Source organism: Orbicella faveolata, unplaced genomic scaffold, assembly GCF_042242905.1.
Source record: "Orbicella faveolata isolate gen_17 unplaced genomic scaffold, um_ofav_v1 contig_46, whole genome shotgun sequence".
Taxonomy (NCBI): domain Eukaryota; kingdom Metazoa; phylum Cnidaria; class Anthozoa; order Scleractinia; family Merulinidae; genus Orbicella; species Orbicella faveolata.
The window spans coordinates 11,602,501-11,628,984 of record NW_028301576.1 but is presented as its reverse complement, the minus strand read 5'-3'; the positions used below and the strand labels follow the sequence as shown (position 1 = coordinate 11,628,984).

Sequence of the window (26,484 nt, the reverse complement as noted above, 5' to 3'; positions counted from 1 at the left end):
TCTCTCTCTCTTTACCCCCCCCCCCCCCCTCGGTCTCCCTTCCTCTTCTCTTCTCCCCTCTCCTCTCTTCTCTTCTCATCTCTTCTAGCTCTTCTCTACTCGTCTCATCAAATCGCATCGCATCGTATCGTATCGTATCGTATAGTTCACACGACCTCGATCAAGATTCTCCAATACAGACCGACTAAGTTCAGTTAAGATGTTAATTATATGGCAAACAAGAAATGTAACCGTTCTAGATGGGAAAATCTATACCGCAGTCAGTGTCGATTCTAGCCAATCAAATTCGTGATATCGGTAGTTCCCAGTCCTTGTGAGACACAGCCATATAATAAAAGACCATGTTGCGTGTTTGTATAGTTTTAATCCTGGTCTGCACTATGCGCATGAATCATCATTGTTTTTTTTCTGTTTTTGTTTGTTCTTTTATTTTTGATTTGTTTTTAGGACAACTGCGGCCGCGAATTTAGAGTTGTATTATTGGATTCTGAAGGAATAGATGCTGCAATGGCAAAGGGACAAACTGACAATCAGATTTATACCTTGACAGTTTTACTAGCTTCTATTTTTATTTACAATTCCAAAAATGTCCCTAAAAGAAGTGACCTCAGTGGATTGGAGTATCCTTTTAACTCAAACATTTCGCAGGTTCTCCTCTTTGTGCAGCTCACTGGTTTACCGTGAGATTGTGCAACATTATTGCATAATCTCATATAGTCATCGGCGTGTTAAAGGTTTGGGGATTTTATGAAACCTGAGAATCCCTCCCCCGATGAAAGTTAATATTTAATGAAGATAGTGAAAACTCGCCCGATGAGAGTTAATTGTTAATAAAGATAGCGAAAACTCGAGACGAAATCGGATTGTCGCATTACAAAGGAGCCGACATACCGCCTTAGCTTCTAGTGTAATCCCTTCTAAACGGCTCAAACAGACCCAGGAACACAGGTAAATAACAGTGCAGAAATTTTGCAAATGATTATGTTATTGCTAATACAGTGTTCGCGTCCCCTGTACTTTGGGCGAGCGAGAAGATTTTCATGAACTCAAATCGAATGGGAGCTTTAAAACTGCCTACAGGCCAAAATTTAAGCTTGTTCTTTTGTTTTTGTAATCGGTGATGCGGTGAATAAAATCCCAACTTGCGGTGTTCGGGTGATCTCAAACTCTTCGGTGTGCGATGTTTGTGTTTTTCACGCTACGGTTAACGGTGAAATAAAATTATTTGCGGTGCTGTGCTTTCTTGTTTGAGCATTTAGCACCTAAACTTCGTTAATCCGTGCTAATTTATGACAAGCACGTACTATTGTTTTTAACAAAATACAGACCAACACTGTCTAGTTAAATTACAATATGCTTTAGCTGCCAATCCGAAGCTGTTTTCACTAATACATAACTTGGCAAGTAACTTTACCTCTGCCACGATACACCCGGAGCTGGAACGAATTTATTAGCTTTTTTAGCTGAGTACAGGCAATGAAAAGCGTTGTGATATGTTAATTTCGTGAAAAATTGTTGACGCCGTTCGAGACAATAGAACGTTAACCATGGTAAAAGTTCGATATACGCTGTGATCAACCATGGTTTAGGTCGGTAACCAAGGTTGAGACGACAGATATATCAAGTCCACTTGAGGTCGCATAGTATCTGGCACCTCGTGGTTTCCAGATTGCGTCAATCTCATTTGGTCGCGTTTTCGACAACGTCTGTTTTCATGGCACAATAGTAATCCAAATCTGGACCAGCCACTCGGACGAAATATTCGAAAGTACGTATAGATAGTCTGAAGTTATCTTTCCACCAGTTTTGAACGAAATTTCAGTGCAAAAGGGTTTCAAACCAGAATTGGTTAGGAGTCATTAAAAGCGCTTCCTCTCTCAGCGATTTCTGAAAGTTGAGCGGTTTTGGAATTTGAATCTCCTGGTTAGCGGGTTAAATGAATGGAAACAGAAATCACATTAAACTAGAGAATTTTAGTCTGCAAACAAACACCTAGAAAGAATGTTCAGTTTTTCGTGTCGAAATCCTTCGTTGTCCCGAGTCAAATTACATGTAGGTCGTCTGACGGTTTCGATCGCGAGTGGTTGATTTTTGACTCGAATTCGTGGCCATAATTTCCTTTCAGTTGAGCCCTGGTAAACTTGAGCGGCGGTTATCTTCGAACTAATGTAGACATCAGACGGAGAGGTGATTTGAAAACGAATTGCTCACTTTGATTTAGGGGTAATTTGTAGAACGCATCTGGTTGAATCATGTGGTTTTCGATTAAAAAGCAGTAGGTTACAATAATTCTAAGGAAAGGTGACAAACAGAATCAAAAAGATAAAGACAAACAACTTACAGATATTTCCTCCTATTGATGTAAACTGGTAGACTGAAATAACTGATGAACTAAACTGAAACTCGATGCAATTGACATGATTGCTGCATGATACAATACGTACTGAACAAAAATGTTACGCAACGAATCACATGTATTTTACAGGTTTATATTTTCCCCACAAGCTTTGTAGCTTTGATTCTTATTGTGTTGAAATAAATGTTTTATGTTTAGATGTTAATGTTATGATCGATTTAAACTTAGGGCACTCTCCATTTGTTAGAACTGCCCGACCGGAAAGAACTGGTTCTAGCTCATCGGTTTAATGGAACGGCCAAAGGCCGGTTCGCGTGGTATACACGCAAGACACGCAAGAGCCGATGTAAACAATATGGCGGACTTAGCGACGCAAATTTGCAACATTCCGCCGACATTTTTTCTCGACTTTTTTTCGTCGGAGGAGGAGGATACTCTTTTTATGAACGATGCAGAAGACGAATTTGTGTTTTTTTCAATTATGTGTATTTTTTCTCGGCGCAAGCTAGTGAGAATTGCGCACTATTTCGAAAACACGGTTCCACGCTATCATTGCGATGGCTTCAGGAGTCATTTCCGGATGACTTCCTCGACATTTGAATTACTTGCTCAATTGTTATCGCCAAGTGAGCATATCCCAAAGGGAAATGCATTTGGCAGGTGTAATAATCTTGTTCTAAGAGCACGATGGATTCGGATAAACACAGCTCCAGAAAACAACATCCAAGTTTTTATTCCAACATGACTACCGAGTCCCGGTACAATGCGCATGTCTGTACTCTGTACTAATACGAAATACCGCTGATCATTACAACGTTCCCCTTACAAAAAGAAAAAAAAAAGGAGTAAATAAAAACAGAAAAGTGCACGTTGATACCAAAATGGGTAACACTGTGTAATATCAAAAGGACAAAAACTTCATGCACAGTTCATGTTTCCTCTAATTTCAACTCGTAAGAAATGAGGTGGCTTCACAGTTTCTGTAAACGTCCCTAATGTTTCATTAAGTTTCAAGAAGAAACGTGTTCATTGTCACATAACATAATCCTTGAAACGTAGAGGCCTTCTCACAGCCCTTCCACTTGCTGTCTTGTGAGGCTCTGAGATTTCGTCCTCCAATGAATGAATTTCCTCTTGCTCTTGAGATGTTGTGGTTGGCTCTTCAAAAAATGGGACTGCTTGATCAGCTGTTTCCTTGGAAGGTGAACTTCCATTTGTTCTCACAGTTGGAGACTCGTGATGAGGTGAGACGTCTGTTGCTGATGGATCGCTTTCCGGTGATTTCATTAATACTCTTCTATTTCTGCGTTATTCTCTTTCTTCATCAGTTCGAATCCTATAAGATCTTGGTGTTCCTGCAGGTTCTGTTACAACGCCTGGTTTCCAATGGCTTCCCATTTGTACTCTGATCCGGTCACCTTTCTTTAACGTGGGGAGGTGTTTGGCATGCTGATCAAAATAGTGTTTTTGTTTTTCTTGTTTGAGCCTCAGTTTCTCCTTAACTTTGTGTGGATCAAGGACTTCAGGCTGCAATTGTGCGTCGGTAGTGGGAATGATCGACCTTAGTCGTCGGCTCATAAACAGTTGCGCAGGTGAACCAACATCATCAATTGGTGTGTTCCTGTATTCAAGTAGTCCCAGATAAGGATCGCGGCGATCTTGCTTTACTTTGGTTAGTATATTTTTCATTGTTTGAACTTCTTTCTCAACAAGACCATTTGCCTGGGGGTACAGTGGACTGACAGTAGTGTGTTTGAATTCCCACTGTTTAGCAAACAGTGAAAAGTCCTTAGAGGCGTACTGGGGACCATTGTCGCTGATTACTTCAGATGGTATTCCATGTCTGGCAAACATGGATTTGGTGTGGGTGATGACTGTGGTACTTTTGGTGTTTGGTAGTTTGGCTACTTCAAAATATCTTGAGTGATAGTCAACAATGATCAGGTATTCAGATTTGTCCCATGTGTACAAGTCTGTGGCAACTATTTCCCAGGGCTTGCTTGGTATGCGAGAAGGGATCATTGGTTCTTTCGTGTTTTGCCGTTGATGCTGTAAGCAAATGGTGCATCTTGATATCATGTCGCTGATTTGAGAATTCATTCCTGGCCAGTACAGTACATCTCTTGCTCGTCGTTTAGATTTTTCGATCCACATGTGGCCTTGATGTATCCTTTGCAGCATTTCTTTTCTCATAGAGGACGGGACTATTATTCTGTCATTCTTGAGAAGAACACCGTCGACTTCAGAAAGCTCATCTCTTACATTCCAGTAGATTTGAATATTTGCTGGTGTTTGAGACTTTGTTTCTGGTCATCCCGACTTGATCGTTTCTTTCAGTTCTTTCAGTGATGGGTCATCCGCTGTGGCTTCTTTGATTTCTTCTAGTTTGGGCTTTGAGACTGGTAGGTTAGAAGTTAGCAAGTGGACATGTAGTGCAATTTCTTCTTCCATGCTGCCATATGCTGTTTCAGGAAGTGGTGCTCTGGAGAGCATGTCAGGAAGCACTAACTCCTTTCCTGGCTTGTATTCCAACGTGTAATCATATTTCTGCATTCTGAGTAGATTTCTTTGTAGTCTTGGTGGCGCTGATGCCAGTGCTTTTTTAACAATGGCCTCAAGTGGCTTGTGATCTGACTCAATAGTAACTCTCTTTCCATAGGTGTATTGGTTGAAACGTTCTAAGCTGAATTGAACAGCCAAGAGTTCCTTCTCTATTTGAGCATATCTTGATTCTGCATCAGTGAGGGATCTTGAAGCATAGGCAACAGGACGTCGGTCTTGAAGCAGCACCCCTCCTAGGCCGGTTGGGGAGGCATCACAGCTGATAGTAACTGGCTTCTGTACATCAAAGAATCTCAGGACTGGCCCTCCATCTGTGGTTAGGATCCTTTTGATTTCTTGAAGTGCTTTATCTTGTTCATGTGACCACTGAAATTCAATGTCCTTTCGTAGTAGCACTCTGAAAGGTTCAGTGAGGGTTGCCAGATTTGGGATGAACTTGCCCAGATAATTGACTGTTCCAAGGAGTCTTTCTACTCCCTTCTTATCGGTTGGTGCAGGCATGTCATTGATGGCGCGTACCTTTTCATCATCAGGTTTGATTCCTTCTTGTGTGAGTTTGTGACCAATGTAGGTGATTTCTTTGACTTTGAAGACACACTTTTCTTTGTTTAGTGTTAGGTTAATTTTCTCACATCGTTCAAGGACTGCTTGTAAACGATGGTCATGTTTTACTTCTGTTTCTGCATGCACTATGATGTCATCGATGTCGGTTTCAACTCCTTCCAAGTCGCCAAAGTGTTGACTCATCCGCTTTTGGAAGACTTCTTGGGCAGACGTGATTCCGAATGGAGTGACCTGATAGCAGTACCTCCCAAACGGTGTATTGAAGGTACTTAGAAGTTGACTTTCTTCATCAAGAGGTATCTGCCAGTATCCTCGGTTTGCGTCTAGCTTGGTGAACCATTTTGCATTTGCCATGCGTGTAGTGATGTCTTCGATGGTGGGTAGCTGAAAATGTTCCCGCTTTATTGCTTTATTGAGGTGCCTTGGATCTAAACAGATCCGCAGACTACCATTAGGCTTTTCAACAACGGCCATAGAGTTGACCCAATCTGTGGGTTCTTCTACCTTGCGAACAACTCCTCGCTTTTCCATGTCATCTAATTCTTCTTTCACTCTGTCACGAAGGGCTGCTGGGATGGTTCTTGCCGGGTTTATGACAGGTGTCACAGTAGGGTCTACTTCAATGTGGTAAGGTTTCTCCACACGTCCCAACCCAGTGAATACCTGTGCATATTTCTGCAGTACTTTTTCTCTCAGTTCTTCAGACGACTTCGTAACTTCCTCACCTTGGTCTGGTTCCGTTTGCTTTTCTTCTGTCTTAGCCATCATAACTACTTTGATTAAACCCAGATCTTGAGATAAGGTGAGTCCCAATAATCCTGGTTGATTTGTTTCCACTATATGGAAAGTCAGCTCATGTTCTACATCTGCCTTGGATTTCACTGGCAGTTTAGCAGTGCCAAGTACTTTTAGCTTGTCTTCGGAGTAACTGACTAGATTATGGTTGCAGGTATTTATCTGTGGATTGCTTCCAACTATCTTCTTTAGATCTTTGAGTGGCATGATGTTGACTTGAGAGCCGGTGTCTATCTTGAGTCTTGTGATATGTCCTTTCACTGGCAACATCACAAAGCACTCCTCATTCTGGATCTGAACTTCTGTAGTGACAGCTCTTACAAATAGGGTTGAGTCAAGATCATGTTCTTCTCCTTGTTGCTCTACGCCCAGTCGATGGACTTTTTTTCGTGATCTGCACACACTCTGGAAGTGATTTCGTTTCTGGCAATTGTTACCTGTTTTGCCATATGCAGGACACTCCCTTGAGCCATGTCTGGTTCCACAGTTCCAGCAATTGAACATCTTGCTCGGAGGTCTTTTTTCTTCATTATCTGAGGATCTTTTCTTGCGGGTTGACTCGTTCTTCTCCTTTCCAATTCCATGTACTGATGAGTCGCTGTCCAGTTCTTTCATTTGTATTTCCGTTGCTTCTGCAGATCGTACCACATCTAATGCTTTCTCTAGAGTAAGGTCTGGCACCCTGAGTAATCGTCCCCTTGTTTTTGTGTTGTTTACACCAAGTACAATTCGGTCCTTGATGAGAGAGTTCTTCAATGTTCCAAATTCACATGTTTCACAAAGCTTTCTTAATATCGTTACGTACTGATCGATACTTTCGCCGCTTTCTTGGGCTCTTGAGAAGAATTTGTATCTTTCGTAGCTTACATTTTTCTTCGGTTCACAATGTTCCTCAAATTTCAACAGTACCTTTTCGATTTTCTTGTCATCACCTTCTTCATCCCAGGTTAGTGTGTTGAAGACATCAATAGCATCGTTGCCGATGACTGCTAGAAGTGTTGCTACTCTGGTTGAACTGTCCTTCGAGCTTATTCCGGTCGCAATTTCGTAATTTGTGTATTTCTGTTTGAACTTCTTCCAGTTGGCCGAGATGTTTCACCCACTTAAGTCGAGAGGTTCTGGAGGTGGAAGGCCCAACTGCATAGCCATTTCAGGTGTGTTTTCTTTGTCTTCAACTGGTAATTGCTGTATTTCTTCGGTGTTTTCTTCTCCCTCGGGCGCAATAGGATTCAACTGATCCTGTAACATGAGCTACGATCGCCGATGTTGACTGCACTGAAATACGGTCTGTATTTTATACAAAAATTCGCTGGATCGGTGGCTGAATTTCTGTTTCGTACTTTACTTCTGACACCATGTAATAATCTTGTTCTAAGAGCACGATGGATTCGGATAAACACAGCTCCAGTAAACAACATCCAAGTTTTTATTCCAACGTGGCTACCGAGTCCTGGTACAATGCGCATGTCTGTACTTTGTACTAATACGAAATACCGCTGATCATTACAGCAGGCGGCCCATTGAAGCAAGGAAACAAATAGCTGTGACTGTATGGGCCCTGGCGAACCAAGAGACCTGCTGTCAAATATCTGATCGTTTCGACATTACAATGTCAAGTGTGTCGCGTTGCATTGGAAGGGTTGTAAGAGCTCTTGTGGATGTTCGCATAGACCTTATTCAGTGGCCAGAGGTAACATTGTAATATTGGTTTTTATGCTACAAAAAAACCATAGATGATCTAAAATGAATGTATGTCGAGATTACGATAATTAATATTTAATGAAACTGTGACATTTTGTGTGCATGCAACTGCAGTCACGAATTAAAATATGTCAACATAGAGGTACGAAATGAGACTGAACAAACGCCAATCTGAAACAAATTGTTATTTCCAAATTGTTTTAGTTTAAGCCTTATAAAAATCATGCTATAATGTAACAATACAAACCTATACAGTTTTCGTTATTGTTATAGTGATGTGATATAGCTCGCCAGATTGCTATGGTGTTGATTCTATAGTTCTTAGTGTATAAACCTATTTTAAAAACGTTTTGGTTGAAGTCAATTTGTAAGTCTTTTTCTCTTTTGAACAAGAAGATCTGTTAGATCTTATAACCGCGCGTTTAAAATTTAACTGTTTTCTTAGCACTACAGTCGCAACGCAGTGCATATTCCAAAGCAATATTTGATAATTCATTGATTACTGTAGACATCACAGCACTTGATCAACACAAACTCTATTACCGCACCATCAGTCGTAGCCGTTGTGACATCTCCGATGACGTAATAGTCTTAATCTGGAACTTTCTTCGGGATATGTATGGGCATGAAGATACGAACACTATTACAAACCGCTTTCTTTCTTTAAAGTCACGATTAAATTTAATTGTTTTTTTCCCTTGAGTTAAGGGTTAGCAAAGAAGTCACACGAGTCACATAATTCAAGAATTGCGTTATCTACGGCTATCTTTAGTACGGTGGTTATTTCCCTATCAATGACGTAATCTTCGCACGTTCTGACACGTTCTTTGCTTGGATTGCAAATATTTAATTTTGCTTCCGATCTCTGAACTCGCTGCGATGAAACAGTCAAAGGATTTACTTCATTTGCCTAAAACCGCAAGAAATACTGGCAAAATTACAAATAAATTAATGACCGTCGCTTCTGCCGAAATAAACTTGCAAAGTAAACACGATCTTATTTGTCACGTAGCGAAAGTGAAAGCTGCAACGTCAGCGCATTCCATGGCTGACGTAATACCTTTTTTCATCGTATTTATTATTCCCTTTAAATCCAACGCTTTGATAAAACGAAAAGAAAATATATTTTACCCACAAAAAAGAAAACAATATCCGTAAAATTGTCCGTGTATTTATGTTTTAACAGCTTCTGGCGGAAAAACATCACACGTTCCGTGACTCAAAGTTTGGTCGAGCGGAGGTCTGCGTCTGGTCACCGACAAAAAAAAAATAAATAAACCACGGGTAAACCTAGAACCGCGCTCGGCCCATGGCCGCGCGGTTAATAAGGTGCTAAAGCTGTAGAGGTAGCAGAGGGTTTTGAACGTTTGAGTGGTTTTCCACGAGTTGTTGGTGCTATTGATGGCTGCCACATCCATATCAAGACGCCTTCCCAGCATCCGCAATCATATCTTAATCGACTGAAAAGTCATTCAATTATCCTTCAGGTAAATTAATAGAATAATGAAAGTTATAGTACCACAATGAAAGATTTATCACGGATAGTATCAAGTTAATTTCATGGCTACCAGAAATGTCTGTTTTTGTGCTGATGTGGATGACTTCACTCAGTATAACTGTTGAAGACATTAAAAACTCTAATAAGTTATTTATCATTTTTGCTCTAATTTGTTCATAATGGTTGATATTGTAAAATTGGAAGCTGTTGTTAGAAGGTGGAATATTTTGATTTCTTTTTTTTAATTTGCAACCAATTTCAGATCTGATACCATAATCTGTACCCGAATTCATACCAGATTGTGCCCAGGAACTGCTTTAGATAATTCTGTGTGATCATTTGACCAGGCAGACAAGGGTTTCAAATAATTGACTCCCGAAATCCTAAATTGCTCTTCTCAAGGGATAAATAACATGGGCGTACAAGCTGAATTTTTTCGTTTAATAAGTTTTAGATTTTACTCGGATTGAGACTGTTGATAGAGACTGTTGATGATTGATTGATTATGTAACCTTTGAATATAACTAGTTTTGGAATTATAGCAGTTTCGTTAGATGTGGTAATTGTGAACATTTTTGTTTTTCATGCAATTTGAGTGCATTTTTATCCCGATTTCAACACTCTCGCATTCGGGCATCACATAAATTTTTCGGGCAAGAAGATCATCTCCTCCTTAAGTCCGAAGGTGCCCGTACGCCTATGATAAATAATAATAATCACAACAAAAAGTTCTTTCAAACATTTTACGTGATGAAAATTGTTGGTGACCAGAGTGCACAAACCATACCCTACTTCAGAAGAAATTGGTCCAAATCTTTTTGCTATTTCAGACCAAAACATTTCAGAAATCCATTGATGCTGCACATACCTTCAGAGCTTGTATAAGGGAGTACTAACAACCACCTGGGTGCAGTGGTCATGAATGATATTGATGCCCAGAATTTTTCCAGGCTACTTTGCAACTGTTCTAACAGCCAACATCTATTTTATCAGCCATCAATATGGCTTACAGTAGCAGTTAAATCAACATGAGTTGTCTGAATTTTTCCACACACCACTAAGCTGAATCTCAAAAAAAAGTTTCATGCATTTGTTTCTTCAAAGCATCATCATAGACTTGAGTGATAGTGTCCTTAACATAGACAGTTTTCTGTACTGTGCTAAAACCTATAACCTCTTAATTTTAGGGGACATGTGATCACACCCTCTGTTTCACAGATATATATGTGGGGTGTCCTGGGTCAGTGCACGATGCTAGGGTGTTCAGAAATTCGCCACTGTATCAGTCAGCTGAGCATGAATTATTTCAAGGTGACACCCATCTTCTTGGGGATTCAGCATATCCACTTCAAAGGTGCATTTTTATCTACCAGTACATAATTTCAGTGGATTTTGTGTTAGTTGTCTTAAGTGATAAAAGTATTCCTTATTGCATATTTATTGCTATTGTATTTACAATAGCTAATAATGAATAACAAAACATTTTCCTTTTAACACAGATATGGTGCTATGTTACAATATACACAAATCAAAAACAATACTTGCAGTTTAGCTCACAAACCATGATTATCTGGTGATTGCTATATCACAGTATCATTAATTTTTTCTGACAGGTGGTTGCTGTCACCATTCCGAGATAATGGTCATTTAACAAGGGCGCAGATTTGTTATAATGAAAAGCACACCAGAACACGCCAACCAATTGAAAGAGCATTTGGGTTACTGAAGGGCAGGTGGCGAAGGCTAAAGTACATAGAGATGGAAAATGTCCAGGAGGTTCCATCAGTCATTTCTGCGGCATGTGTTTTACACAATTTTTGCCTGATTGCAGATGAAGGAAGCATTGAAGAATTCCTTGATCTGGATGATAATGGTGATGGTGATGATGACCAATCTGAATTCCACTTTCCAGTTCCTAGACCAGCAGCAGTTGCCAAGAGAAATCAAATGGTCATCTTTCTTGACCACTTAATATAGTTTTTATTTCTCAGATCAATAAGTTTGTTTAAACAGTTAGCTTGTTGCTAGACTGAAAACAGTACTGTATAAAAAAAGAAAATGGAAGCAAAATATAAAAAAAATGTTACTGATAAAAAGGAATGAAGGTATGATGACCAAGAGTTAGTAGCTAATGTACATTGCATACAATTTATAAAATATTCCCACCACCATTACATTTCACAAATTAAGAGAGCAATACCAGCTTACAAATATATGTCCAAGTAACATACTCAATGATTTTGTTATAAATACTTATTCCCCCTTTGTTGAACGTCAAGACCACACAAAGATGGAATGGAAAAGAGGATTCTTTTCAAAAACTATTAACAGATTACCTTGTTTGATATAGGTTTGAAACTTGTTAACAAGGGAATGGCAGGAAAATATAGCATACAGCTATTTCATGTCACTTGAAGAAACAACTTTTTACTGAAAGATGTTGTACACCCTTGAGTGATTCTCCGGAGTCAGCTTAACGAGTAATTAAACGCAAACTGTATGTAAACATAGCCTCATCATTCCCCATAACTTGTCACTATCAACTGAGAACAAGACACACTTGCATGGCACACAGTGATATTTATAAAAAGTGGATCGAAAAAGAGAATATGAAAAACTGTCATAAGTTGTGTGTATGAAAGCTCCTAACACTATTACTTTTTGATTTCCAATGTCAATGTATAGAAATTAATATGAATGATATGATTATCAACAAACTTAAGCAAACAACGTTTATGTTCATAGCCTAGGCCAAAACAAAGGAATGTACATAAAAATGTGACGTGAAAACATAAAGGGTACATCTTTTTTAAATCACAAGTTTTCAGTGAAAGAGGTCAACAAAACTTGCAGGGTAGATCACATCTGGAACACCTAAAATTGTTCCCAGGAAACAAAATCATGAAAACTGTTTGAAAATCTTCAGAGGAAAATGCACTCCCACTTTTGTATCATGCAACTCAAAATTTCATAATTTGACAATTCTGAATGTTTCCCCTGAAACAGGAGGCAAGCAAACACAAGCTCAACTTATGAACTACTAGAGGAAAACAGAAAGTAATATATTTTTAAAAAAGCGTTTCAAAAAGCTCAATCTCGTGGACACAAGGTATAAAACAGAATAAAAGCTTAAAAGGTGTACATTTTTATTTTTAGTGAGCTTAAGCAAGGTAAGTACAAGCAAGAAATTAAATATAAACAAGAACATGTACACTTGGTCTACTTTGATCTAAAAAGTTAAGATTATTATCGTACGGAAGATAAGCTTCTATCAAATAGGTTAAAACTGAGGGAAGTCCAAAATTTCTCGAAGGTTTACCTTATTCAAATGTATATGCCAACAAGCCATGCTAACGTAAACCGAGACGAAATGCTCAAAGTTTGGAGGTCGCACCGCGGGGTTACAACTAGACACACTTTTGACCGGAAAATAGGCAGGATATTTAAGCGTTTTCCTACTCCACAAGTGTAAAACAGAAATTTTCCAAAGGTGGAAACAGTCTCTGAAGAGAGTTGTTCCATGAATACTGAAAAACATGAACAACAAATCAATAAACGTGGAAAACAAAAATTGTTTTTTCCTTAATGCGTGCGTGTTTGATTGACAGTAAAAAAAAAAAAACGCTTCAGCTTTTATACTTTAGGCTTTCTTCTTTGACAGAATGTCCAGGAATCGAGCCATAACGCCCATTTTCTCCTCGTGCATCTTTTCAGCAAGGTCGAACTTTTGTTGTTCTTCTTTCCCCTTTTCTTCTTTAAATTCTGTCAGAAATTCGATTATCTCTGCGGCCGACGACTTCGACCTTCGTTTCCTTTTTTTCTTTGGAACTGCTTTTGCCAAGGTTGATTCCTCGTCTTCATCCGTGGATTGAGAGCCTGCCCTTGCTGTAGGCAACGAGGAAACAGTGGCCGGTGGAATAATTTTTGGGTCACTTAGGAAAAACTCTGCTAGCTCGTCTTCAAACTCGCTCTCCTTCTTATCACTCCCTGTTTTGGCGTTGTGCTCTCTTACTTTTTTGTGCTTCTCCTCTAATTTTTTCCATTTATTGGCGCACTGTTCTCCTGTAACTCTCACCGACGAGTTACCGTTGAATTGCTCTGCAACTTTATCCCATGTAACCTTTCTTCGTACTTTGTCATTGTCGAAGAGGTCGGTTTTCTCTCGTCGTAGGGAAATCAATAATTTAGTGCTCTTTGACGACCACGTCACAAGCTTTTCCTCGTTCTCGAGTCCTGTGTTGAAGTAAAATTTGCTTATGAAAACCTTCGTAAGGCACTTCGGGAAAAGCAATCTTGCCCTCCATCAAAACAACGCACAAAATGTCACCCAATGTCACACTCGCAGTCACACTTGTTTTGCTCTCTTCATTGCGTTCTTCTCTACGGATTTCTGAGCAAAAGAGAAACTTCTCGCACTCTTTTGAGGTCATTAAGATCAACAATGTTTAGAAGTACGATCTTGTCGATGGGAAGCTCCAGGACCGCGGACTTGGTTTTCAGCCTGACTCTCCTCACAAGCCCGTCTCTCTTGTTTGGTTTTACCTCCAGGAAGCGACCAAGGGGCCACAAGTTTTCTACCACGAGTTCAATGTCTCCAGTTTCAAAGTAACACCTTTATCTTTGCAGTGATTGCCTTCTCACTTGTAGCAATATAACTCCCAGATACTGACTTTTAAAAACAAACTCCAACCGAATGGAATAAAACTAAGCATAAGTTCATTAGTACGCATTGCGGACTTATTTTATTATTGTAGCTACCGGAAGTTATATACATGTACTTGCATCTTATTTTATTATTGAATAAATTTCGATTTGGCCATGCTTTCATGTAGGATGTCAGCAGTTTTACCATGTTTTGGCTCGTATCAAGACTGTGAATTTGTAAGCTAAACATTCATTAGATGATGGAGATAGTTGTGAGTGTGGTGGTGGTGGTAATTGTGATAAAGCTAGTTCATGTATTCGATATTTTCAGTTATTACGAATGTCACGAGAACACTCAGAAGATTCTCGCTACTGTCGGAGGAGACGTTGAAACACGCGAGGCTTCCCTGTTAATTAATCACTGCAGGTTTTGGTGACTGAAACTGACACTGGGAAAGCCATTAGATTAGCAAATTTGCGCTTGGCTACAACAACGTATTAATCTGGACTGGACAAGGCCATTTGTAATTCATACGCGTTCATGATCTATGGCATGGACAGTGCTGGATCTGGGAGGATCTTTTTAAACAGTTTTTGAAAGGAAATTTAGTGCCTCTTTTAAGTGTGGGTTGTATTTTCGACCCAAAATATATAATGATGATTCTTTTTCGCGAAATTGACGTCTGAGAAAAACATCAACGAAGAGGCGACGGACTCATCAAAAAGCTCAAAAGATCTCTAGAAACTAGCACTCGGCTCTACCCCAAAAGAGTCCATATTAAAGTAATATGGTACTACTTGTTTTTTCAATAGTGATGTATTTCTATAGAGTTATGATGCTGATACAAAAATAAATATCTACTAACCTTAACTCAATTTCAGCTTTGTTTTAAGATTGTCGCAACAAATTCAGGCCATATCAGGAGGTGGATCTCGGTCGATCAAAAATGAAGATGTTTTTCAAAAGACGTTTCCACACTTCATTTGGCTTCTAAGAGACGTCATGACTGACTTACCAGATGACTGTAAAGACATCAAAGACTACTTCTTGACAAGGGTAAGGGTAAAGGGCTCAGAAAATCAATATAGTTTCAGTTTTTCAGTTGTGGTATCAACACTTCCAAATTTATCATTCATTGCACAAACTTATATGGCGTTGATGAGGGAAAACCTGGGCCGAACAGTTAATTAGTCTATAAGCAAACGGACTTCGTGGGAGATTCAATGCCTGATGTAATTATTTTATTTAAGAAACATACAAAAGTGGAAGCAAGTCTTCGAAAAGTCGCTAAAAAAATTGACTTGAAATTAATAGATTATAGCTGTGTCTCCGAGAGTTGTGGAGTTTATAATATTTCAGAAATTGTGATGTAATTAAGAAAGGAAACGTACCTACACTTGGTAGGGACATGTACGCTCGACACACCGAGGTGAATATACCCACCATACTTACCGAGGGTAAGGTGAATATATACATAATTATATATATATATATGTAGATAGATAGAGAGAGAGAGAGAGAGAGAGAGAGAGAGAGAGAGAGAGAGAGAGAGAGAGAGAGAGAGAGAGAGAGAGAGAGAGAGAGAGATCGATAGATAGATAGATAGATCGATAGATAGATAGATATACCATGCCGTAGAAAATGAAAATACAGCCGATCAAAATACAGGAAAGCTGTTGTATATTCGACGGTATTACACTCAACCTTCCCGTCATGCACTGCGCGTATGTCCAATTGATTGAGTTGGCCTAAAGGTTCGTGTGTATACCGATAAATTACAAGTGGCTCGTGGGATATTCCAAGGTATACCACTCGAAAGCGTTGCATAACTAGAATATATTTTTAATATACTTAAACGAGAAGACTTCTAACCTAAGCAACATACCGACACAATTCAAAGCCGTAAAATGGGCTCAGTAATTAATATAACGAAAATGCATGAAATGCATTCTCGATACACATTTCCACCTGTTTTACTCACGGTACAATTCGTTTATGATGTTTGGTATGAGAGAACTGAAAAAAAAAATTAATTCAATGTTTCACACAGGTAGAGACAGTTTGGTCAAGAAATTTACCTCGTGATGCTATTGCTTCGCAAGACGTCATTATTGCGTAAAATCAGCCTTTTTGACAGGACGAAAAACCCCGGAGCAATTCTCATCTCGCAGTCGCTTGTGGGACCGTTACTGGGGACAAAACAAATGATGACTGGGAAGTCAATGACATACTGTCCTATGTAACGGTCGCACACGGACTGCGAGATGAGAACCCCTCTTCCTCTCGGTGTCTTCGCGTTTTACAGTGGCTAATTCTGAACGAAAAGTCCTCGTTATTTTTATCATTTGGTTAATGTTATCCCCTCATGGTCTCGACGTTTGGAAGGCGGGGGGGGGGGGGGGGGGGGAGGGTTCACTTCTTTCAGGTATCTGAAATTTGGGCCATGTCTGAGCTGATACATAGTAAAATCATAGATGTATACACTATTGAACAAGATAATGCGCTCTCTCTTTCTGGACTATCAAAAACAGCCTGCTGCATCTGTTATTTCCGATCTTTCTTAATTTTTAAAGTTTTAATTAAAATAAATGCATTTGAAAGCTACAAATATCTATTTCCAGATTGCTATTATTTGGGGCGCTTGACAGCAAATTTGAATGTACTCTTTCATTTTTAGGTAGTATTTTGGGGCATCAGCAGGATGCAAAATCATGATACTAGGAACAAGGTCCCCCAGTCTGGTTTTTGTCGCAATAATAATAAGACAAATTAAGTTTGAGGTCATTACATTTTAAGAGGGATTTTCTGAGACTGTCGAGAATCGGAAGACAGTCACAAAAAATCGATTTTTCTTTCATTTCGCCAAAACATACCTTTGGGTTAACTTATTCATGGAAAAATAGTTTAAAGTTCCAACGATTTATTTTACGGCCAAAATTTAAGAAAGTTCGAAATTTGCATATAATGGCGGTTTTCGCGGCTTAAAATGTTCAGAATTTCACGCTTCTTTACGAAAACAGCGGGGGCGTAAAAACAATCCTATGAAAACAAAACTTGGCACAAATATTATCTCATTCTTACACTTTAAAATCGTGTAATAAGTTTCTTGAAGTTTTGTTTGTGGCTTTGTAACGAAGCGTATTTGTACAGCCGCCATTTGTGTTTCTTGGCAAGGAACAAATAAAGGCCAACTTTGACTAGTATAAATGGCCTCTGGTATATATCATTTGGTCAAAATATCTATATTTTAGGAAACCTTGGTTATTGTTATTTTCACCCGAAAAGTTATAGCTCTGGGAATTAAAATGTTCTCCGTCAGTAAAATAAAATGTTACGGCATGTAAGCGAGTTCAATTTTATTCAAATCACAAGGTTATTCTTTGGAAGTCAACGGTTTAAAACAGGAAACAACGACTCACCGTTACTTACGTTCCTTCTGCTGCTATAGAAAAGATTTTAATTTCCCAGTGTCCTTGTGAGATCTTTCTTAGTGGAGGAAAACCAAAAAGCGATAACTCGCTTAAAAGGCTTCGGATCGAGCTGAGAAGCGAGATGACAATAGAAAAGACAACAAGACATTGAGGTAAGCCATTTTTACTGCAAAAATACCAAAATTTCAGCTATAATGTTGATTACCGTTTTTCCCCATACAAACCTTTATAAATTCAAACCGTTGTAACACAACACCACCATATGCTGCAAGGCGAAGGTCACGTTTCGCGTAACCAAACTCGGTCGTTAGGTAATAGTAGATTTCGGCGGTAACTGTGTCACGTTTCGCGCGCTGAATGTTCGCATAAAGATTTAAAAATAATAATAACTCCTCGTATTGTGAGCTTGGGCCGCCTGTGATCTAAACGTGAGCAAAGATAAATACTCAAAACTAAGAAACCGTTTATCTGCAGTTAAAGCTGGACCGCCGAAGATAATCATGTTTTAAATTCTGCATATTATTTTTTCGAGTAACGCAAGCTACCTGCTTTCAGTAACGCTTCGTATCGCTTAGCAAAAGTGACAAACTTACTCTATGAAAGTAAAGGCTTAGTTACATTTGTTTCATTCTTTAATTTTTCTAATCTAAAATTTCTGTTATATAGGCTTAAGATTTTCTTTCCAAATTTGCCGTTCAATTTCCTATCCCGGCCATATTTGAAGACAGTCCTTCTCATTTGATTACTGTAAAACTTTACAATCATATATCTTGAGGAGGTTCAATATTTGCCTGTGTCGTTGAAGGCGTCAAAAAATTGTCAGACAGTTATTACTTACTTGTTGAAGTTGCACTCTTAATATCTTTAAGTTGCGCTTGTTAGTGCAAATCAAACATGTTCACTTCCTTATAAAGTTATTGCGATATCTCTCAAGAGCAGTACGACATTTTGTATGAAAAATTTAACAAACATTTAATACATGATCCTCAGTTACGGCAGCACAGAGCTCATCCGTTTTAATGGTGATATGGCTTTTTTGAGTATGTCCAGGTAGATTCTTTTAAGGCGAACAGGCTTGGGTGGCACTTCTAATTCCCTTTCTCCGTTCCCACTTTCTGTTCTCCGATATATGCCTGCTCGCAGGCTAGTGTCTCTCAATACAGTGCAGATTGCATTCTGCTTTCGGAAGTATTAGCCGTCACGACTTTTGAAATTACTTTTCTTGGGAGTGGGGTGGGGGTGGATTAGCGCTACTTCTAAAACCTGATCATAACAGCAAAATTGAGCATCATAAGTGACTGAAATGACTAAAACACAGAAACACAGGCTGTGCCGTTTTAGTTAGCAAAGGCTCGTAATATACGAGCAGCGAGAGCAAAGCTTAGTTTTTCGTGTGAGATTCGCGTATTCAGCTCGTTCCTTTCGTGGCTCCAAATAACGCATTCACTGCCAAGGGCATTATTTATCTCCACTTATTAGTCCGTGTAACTGCTGATGTCTGGAGATCTAACCCGGATAATCGCTGCTTTAAAAACCACAGGCGGTAGTGCTATCCAGTACGATCGTTTGCCTCCTTTGACTCACATTCGATATTTTTAACTATAAACCCCTGTAGACCATGCTGAATTTTCAAAATCAGGTCGTTTTCTACACGCTTTATCTCTGAAACCAAGTGGGTGACTCCCATTTTTTTTTTTTTTTTTTTTTTTTTTTTTTGGCATTTCTGACACAAGTAACTCATTACCTGACTGCCGTAAAACTTAAGAAAAAATCTATCCACTGGAAAATTTTCGCGCGAGAGTCCTTAAATACGGCGTTACGCGTGTAATATGAAACCGGGGAAAAGTAAAATAATGACGTATTAGGTGACCTCCTGACCTCAGAGGCCATCGAGTAGTTAATTCAATGTGCGGGGACTGATTTATTTACTCATAAGTCGACATGAGGCATATGGTTATGAGAAAATAATTTGCTACGGTTTGAAGCGTATATTCTATATTTTTAAAGGACTCTCGACTGAGCAGGACGATGAAAACAGCCAGCTAGGACTGTGTGTGCCACTCAGTGTCTCATCTCAAATATAAACATTGTGGACCTTGTCGAATTTTATGGCCGTTTATGCTCGCTGTTTTACTGGAAACATTTTACAGAACAGCTCACAAGAACACTGGGAAGTTAAAATCTTTTCTATAGCAGCAGAAAGAACGTAAGTAACGGTGAGTCGTTGTTTCCTGTTTTAAACCGTTGACTTCCAAAGAATAACCTTGTGATTTGCATAAAATTGAACTCGCTTACAGGCCGTAACATTTTATTTTACTGACGGAGAACATTTTAATGCCCAGAGCTATAACTCTTCGGGTGAAAAAAACAATAACCAAGGTTTCCTAAAATGTAGATATTTTGACCAAATGATATATACCAGAGGCCATTTATACTAGTCAAAGTTGGCCTTTATTTGTACCTTACTAAGAGACATAAATGGCGGCTGTACAAAATACCCTTCGTTACAGAGCTACAAACAAAACTTCAAGAAACTTATTACACGATTTGAAAGTATAAGAATGAGATAATATTTGTGCCAAGTTTTGTTTTCACAGGATTGTTTTTACGCCCCCGCTGTTTTCGTAAAGAAGCGTGAAATTCTGAACATTTTAAGCCGCGAAAACCGCCAATATATGCAAATTATATGAAACTGTCTTCCGATTCTCGACACTCTCAGAAAATCACTCTTAAGGGTTTTACTCATTCGGATGAACGTACCTTCGGAACTTTATTCTGTATACAACTTTAGCGCGGATGCTATGGTGAACATGCATGGCAGCAGATTTAAATGTTACATATACCTCGACTTCGTATCGGTAAATATTAACAAATATTTACTGAACCTTAGTGAGACAATTGTTAGATATTATGGTATAGAGGGGAGGCTTTTAAACGCGTAATGTATTTAGTTAGTGAAAAACGTTTTTATGTGATAATTGCCCTTTCCACGCCTTCTTTGTAGCATAATTTATCGCCATGCTTTTGATCAGCCATTGATTTTGTTTTTAGATTTTCAAACAAGATACATCGCAAAAGGGTCAGCCTGAAGATAAAATTGCTGAAAGCATTCTGCAGTTCTTTTCTGGATTTGATGGTTTTCGGCTTCCGCCACCTGCATTCGACAAAGAGGTAATGAAAGATATCGAACGGAACAAGGATCGTATCAACCAAGAATTCCTCGCTAGAGTAGAGTACTTTGCAGAATTACTGAAGTCTAAAATGGCTCCCAAAAGAAGCTGTTACGAAGGAGAGTTTGTAACTGGAGAAGGTACAGGAACATAGAACAGATAAAAAATTTGTTCTCCAGGGCAAGTTTAATTTTGCTGGCTGGGAAAACTAGTTGAACATACGCGACGTGTCTGACCCTATCTTCAGTAAATGGGTTTTGCATGCCTTTATATGTATGCTGGCTGGGGGATTTTGTCTGGGAATATGGAGGTTGAAACATTTTTCCCCTTCTACAAACGAACAAACAAAATTTTGACAACTGGGCAGTTGTATTCCAGTCTTATTCCAAATGCTTACAGACAACACAGGTGTTGAGCCACTTTCCTGTCAAATTCTACTTTCGAGCGACCTTCCCCCTCCCCCCAACAACGTTGTTTGATAGGGGAGGACCCGGGAATACCAGAGAATGAAATGTTTTGCAATAGAATAAGAGGTAAATACGACGTGTGTCATTTTCTGAAAAATTATCTCAACTGCTTTTGTAGCCCATCGTTGCTTATAATTATATAAGCCGCGGTTTGATATAATTAATGGACGAAGCGTGTGTCAACATCACAGGTGTTCTAAAATGTTGCCTAGTTGTTGGAGTAAAATGATGTTCTTTTGTTTTGGGTGTTTTCTTTAGTGAGTTTTTTGTTACTGTTATTTCAAAAATTAGCAGTGGTTATTCCTCGGAGAAGCACTGCACTTGAGTTCCAGTCTTTTATGCAACAAAACTTTGACAGGTTGGTCGTTTCCATCACATTAAGAAATATGGAAGTCATACACCCATTCTCTCATTCTCTCATTCTCTTATTTAATTCCAATTTGCAATTCGCTCTCATAAAATGTAGCAGCTGAGCTAAGTAAATAGAAGATTACTAATACTAGTTCATCTCCCTAGGACTGGCAACTTTGACGAAGCTTTATGTTAAGGCTATAAACGATCCCAGCTGCATTCCTAATGTGCAAACAGCTTGGGAAACGTTTGTGCGGGAAAAATGTGACGAGGCGAAGAAAACAGCGTTGTTAGCATACGACAAGATAATGAAAGCAAAACTCTCCAACCTACCCTGTGATGGAGATAAGATCCTGGCGAGTCATCAGTCTGCCACTGATGAGAGCATGACCATATTTCGAGAAGGAACGTTTGGAATTACCACTGAACATACCAGGATGGATCTCGAGGAATTGATGGTGAGAAGAATAGCCCAATGTTACAATTGTCTCGCTTAAGATTCCATGCTAACAAATTTTAGGTACTGTGAATGGCGAATTCCTCCATAGTCCGTTCACTTGTTACCAGTTTATTATCTATACTAACAGGCCTATTTTGAAAATGCCTGAATAGTTGCTCCTCGTGTGTTAAATGTTTTACATTGTTCTCCGTCGAAAATGAACTGACATCAATCCCAAACAAAATCCTATAATGGTTAGTGTGTATGTCTGAGGGGAGGCGGGGCGGAGCGGAAGTCGAAGAGCGAATAATGACTGTATTAAGAAGTATAGCTTTTTCAGCGAACTTTCCGTCATAACGCAGGTAACTAACATCGCCAACTAAAAAAAACGCATTACTCGGTGAGGACGGTGAGGGAATCGTTTTACCTAAATCATCATCAGGAATAACTTGACTTCGGTGTACGACTTCAGTGTGCAATCGACAACGGAAACGTTGCGCATAGGTCAGTGGATTCACAAAGTCTAACAGGTAGGAGCAAAGAAGTGAAATTTGCCCCTACACCTACATCTTAAAAAAATAGTGCTATTTTACAAGTTAAAAAGTATGTTTTGACCTTTTAAGGATATACTTCAGACTCTCTGCACAGTTTATATGTTAATCCTAAACTAAGTAATTCTACTGAGTACCGGAAGTTCAAGAGTGACATATTTCCTTTATACGCGGGGTTTCTTTTAACAGAATGACGAACTTAAAAAACTGAGTGAGTGGAAGGCCAACAATGATCGATTGACCAAATTAGCCTGTGAAAAACTTCTGGAAGAACTAAAGCAAAAGCACGTAGATCCAGTTCTGAGAAAGCTGCGAGGAACAGACAGAACAAGTTGGTCTTTTAAGGGAATTGACAACGGTATTTCCCGAATTGAAAAGGAGTACAGAAATCGAGCTGTAGGAGCCAGTAAAGTCCGTGCTGAGGTGTTTCATGAATTTCACAAGGTAACTATTTAAAGGACAACTTACTGAAGAAACAAAAGATTCAGATAGACTCTTCCGTGCCTTAACTTGTGCTTGTTGTTTGCCAGGCGAAAACTGCTTGACTATCTGCATAAACGTGCATTACTGATTTTTCCAGTATTTCTTTATTATGTGTTCTCAGAGTCTAATTTTGGCGGAAGGCTTTGCCGGTAATACGCACACCGAAGAATATTATATTCCAAGAATTTTCACGCGCTTTAAAAGTGGCTTTGTCCACTTCTACATGTACAAGTCGACTCCTCTTTCTCGTATGAACCTCGTCTGACATGCTTCTAAGAGAAACGACTTGCCCGTCTTATCATCTCACTGAAATCCATATGGGGGTTGAATTCTTTTTATGCCATTTACATAAATGAGCCACTTCACTGAGCAAGCGCTATTGACTGATGGTTACCCGTGGGCATACTATCGCGTGAAAGTGCCTGCGCGAGATTGTACCACGTGAACAGGTTTGGCCAATAGTGAGACAGAAAAATTATGACATTTAACCTGGTCGGAGCCTTTTTGAACTTTTCGAAGCTCACAAAGTTTTTATAAGGTCAGTTTCATTGTTCAAAATCAGTTTCAAAATAGCTTTTAATCGAAAAAAGTTTCCTGGCTATTGAAATAAAAATAGATTAAAAATATACGCCTTCAGAGTTGATCAAGCAATTTCAATCGATTTTTATGGAATATTCATTTTCTGTAGCGCTTGTGTGCTGAGGTGGACCAGTACAAGGATATCCTCAAGAAATTTAAAGATTACGATGAAGATATTTTAAAACAACGTATGAGATACGCTGAGAAAGATAGAGAAGCCGAGAAACTAAGGGTAAGTGCCTGGGTGTTAATTTCACTTCCAAGATTCTCCCGAATATGGTTTGATGCTTAGTAGTTTTACACATTTAGGAACTATGCCTATTGAGAGCGTGGTGGCCTCATGGTTAAGCGTTAGTGCGCGCGACTCCGGAGCAAGTGATCCTGGCCTGGGACATTGTCTTGTGTTCTTGGGCAAGACACTTTACTTTCATAGTGCCCTCTTCACCCAGGTGTACAAATGGGTGCCGGCGAATTTAATGCTGCGGGATAACCCCGCGATGGACTAGCATCCTATCCCGGGGGGAGTAGAAATACTCCTGGTCGTTTCATGCTACTGAAACCGGGATAAGCTCAGGTCTGATGAGCCACTTGGCTCGTATGCAGACTTAACCCATTGAGAGCGAGGGGAGGTTGGGGAGGGGGGGTTGAAAAAGGTGCCTATTAGGCCCCTACCCACTTTAAACGTTGTTAACGTTAAAACCGTCGAAGTGACCTTTACTGGGCAGTATTAATCATTGAACCGCAATTATTATTATTATTATTATTATTATTATTATTATTATTATTATTATTTTTATTATTATTATTATTATTATTATTATTCATTATTCAACCGCAAATTTTGACTTCCTGTATTTAATCTTTAAAAAAAAAAAGAAAGAAAAAAACCTTTCTCCTTTTTTTATTCGTAGGAAAACAACCGATACATGGAGAAACAGCTGCAAATTCAAGACCAAAAGGTAAATACATTATTTCAATGTAAATAACAGTGGCAAAATACTCTTTCGCGAAATTTGGCCACAAAGTGAAATCCACTATTTTATTGATTTGATTCTTACCTCAACTTTATTCGATCGACAGGAAGCAAAAACATAAATAAATGAATGAATAAATAAATAAATAAATAAATAAATAAACAGTTTTTTACCAATAGCAATTTTAACAATATTTAATTAGCCGCTTAATTCAAATTGTTTCTCTGTTATACTTGAGGAAGTTTCGCTTAAGCGAATTTTTACCTCAGAAAATTATGCATTCACACTGGAAACCCGGATGGAAAAAGTTATCATAATAACGAGGTGGCCAAAATTACGAAAATCCAGATTCCAAACCTTGTCATGAAATAAAGTTCTACCATAGAAACTGATTCAGCTGAAGTAACGACCCTCTTTATTTTCGAAAATTACCAACCTTTTACTATCGGCGGTTTTCATGTGATGTTGTCATATCTCAAATCAAAAAAATTACCCATCCTTCTAAGGTTGTAATTTCATCAGACGTAAGTACCCTCTTAGAACTTGGCGTTTTACAAGGTTGTAGCTGGAGTGTGATTTTCGTTTGCTCCTCCGAAGGACACCAAAATGGCGCCTCGTTTCTTTTTTTGTTTTTTTTTAAATCATAGTCATCTATCATATCCCAGATTCCTGACTTTATTTATTGATTGGTTTTGATTTTTTATTTTTTTTAATAGCACGAAATTTTAAAACCACAGCAGGAATTGATGATTTCGGCGAGTCTCTACTTCTTTCGAGTAGCTGCTGTAAAACACGTGGAAATACATAAAAATTCAAAATTGTCATCTTTGCTGACTTGTATCGAAATTGACAACCGGCTGGACAAAACCTTTCGAAAACGTTTTCCAACGCACGCAAAAATTATCGGTTATTACAGATTCCCTCTGATAAGTATAAGAACACAGAAGTTTTGTCATTGCTTTTTGCCAATTCATTCTGTCCCCAGTTGAAAGCTTTTGAGGCAAAGAAGAGAAAAGAGCTGCATGAAAAACTTCAACAATCAAAAGAGACCGAGGATATTCTTAAGAAGAAAATCCAGGACCTGAACAAGGCTGGAATGGAAAAGCAGATCGATAACTTGAAGTATCAACTTGGTGAAGCGAGGAACGAAACGCGCAAATGGAAAAGCGAAATAACAGGTCTGAAGAATGAGGTTGCACGGTTGAAAGAACAACTGAGACTTGCACAGAGACCTTTCTGGAAACGATGGTTAGGGATTGACAGTTAAAACAATGATAAAGATAAGCGTGCCCTTAAGAATGACAAGACCCGCAAAATGCAGCCTTACGTGAATCATTTAGTGATATGTTTAATTTAAACTGTGGGCTGTGAGAATTTAGCTGTTCACATTTATTGAGATCCATAGTCGTAAATGTGTTGACTGCCATCTTAAATTATTTTAAAAAGTCGATTGGAAATAATAAGGTAGCTCTGAGCCTCGCTGAAAGAACGTTATTTACCTGAAAACGCAAAATAGCACATGCAGTGCCCGAGTAACAAATTTTGAAGTCATACGAATTGATTTGCACGGAAGTAGAGCAGCTCTCGTAAGCTTGCAATTCTATTGCTCGTCATAGTGTAGCACTGCCACTGCTTTGGGGTTAGGGGCATTGTTTCTGTTGCTGAGTAAGTGGCGTAATGTATTCTCAGCTCGTAAAAACGTTCTTGGAATCGATCCTTATTTGAAGTGGTCTTTATTGTCAAGAAAGGAGAATCTACCGTAAATGGTGGCAACCGCAGTTGACAGGTTGTTGTTGTTCTTCTTTTCTTTAACAAATTAAGAAGCCCAAGCCGTGTTTTACACTGTGATAAAACAAGACGGGCATTTGAGAACACGAAGGAAATGTAGAAAATACGAGCCGCAGGTGAGTGTTTTCTA

General features: G+C 38.9%; 2 protein-coding genes and 1 pseudogene across 2 annotated transcripts in view; 1 reads left to right on the top strand and 2 right to left on the bottom strand.

Annotated features, from left to right (window-relative positions):
* Positions 1-93: 93 nt before the first annotated feature.
* LOC110052527 (guanylate-binding protein 6-like) overlaps positions 94-26,484 on the top strand; it is a 26,899-nt gene continuing 508 nt past the window's right edge. Inside the window, exons 1-8 of the mRNA XM_020758656.2 lie at positions 94-620; positions 15,003-15,177; positions 20,604-20,862; positions 21,706-21,998; positions 22,720-22,974; positions 23,702-23,824; positions 24,504-24,551; positions 25,552-26,484. The exon at positions 25,552-26,484 is cut by the window's right edge and continues 508 nt beyond it. Of these exons, the coding sequence (XP_020614315.2) occupies positions 508-620; positions 15,003-15,177; positions 20,604-20,862; positions 21,706-21,998; positions 22,720-22,974; positions 23,702-23,824; positions 24,504-24,551; positions 25,552-25,833 (1,548 nt within the window). The 5' untranslated portion in view covers positions 94-507 and the 3' untranslated portion in view covers positions 25,834-26,484. The remainder of the gene's footprint in view (positions 621-15,002; positions 15,178-20,603; positions 20,863-21,705; positions 21,999-22,719; positions 22,975-23,701; positions 23,825-24,503; positions 24,552-25,551) is intronic.
* LOC149098381 (uncharacterized) lies at positions 4,667-7,711 on the bottom strand (annotated as a pseudogene).
* LOC149098380 (uncharacterized) lies at positions 13,115-13,906 on the bottom strand. Its single transcript, XM_089277891.1, has 2 exons — positions 13,804-13,906; positions 13,115-13,709 (listed from the first exon to the last, which is right to left on the bottom strand). The coding sequence occupies exons 1-2, from the start codon at positions 13,904-13,906 to the stop codon at positions 13,117-13,119; spliced, it is 696 nt and encodes a 231-aa protein (XP_089134017.1). The 3' UTR covers positions 13,115-13,116.

Excerpts from the sequence above, each read along its gene's own strand:
- LOC149098380 (XM_089277891.1), bottom strand. The coding sequence starts at position 13,906 with ATGACCTCAAAAGAGTGCGAGAAGTTTCTCTTTTGCTCAGAAATCCGT. Across the intron at positions 13,710-13,803 it reads GACTGCGAGTGTGACATTGG|GACTCGAGAACGAGGAAAAG; the intron begins GTGACATTTTGT and ends ACTTCAACACAG.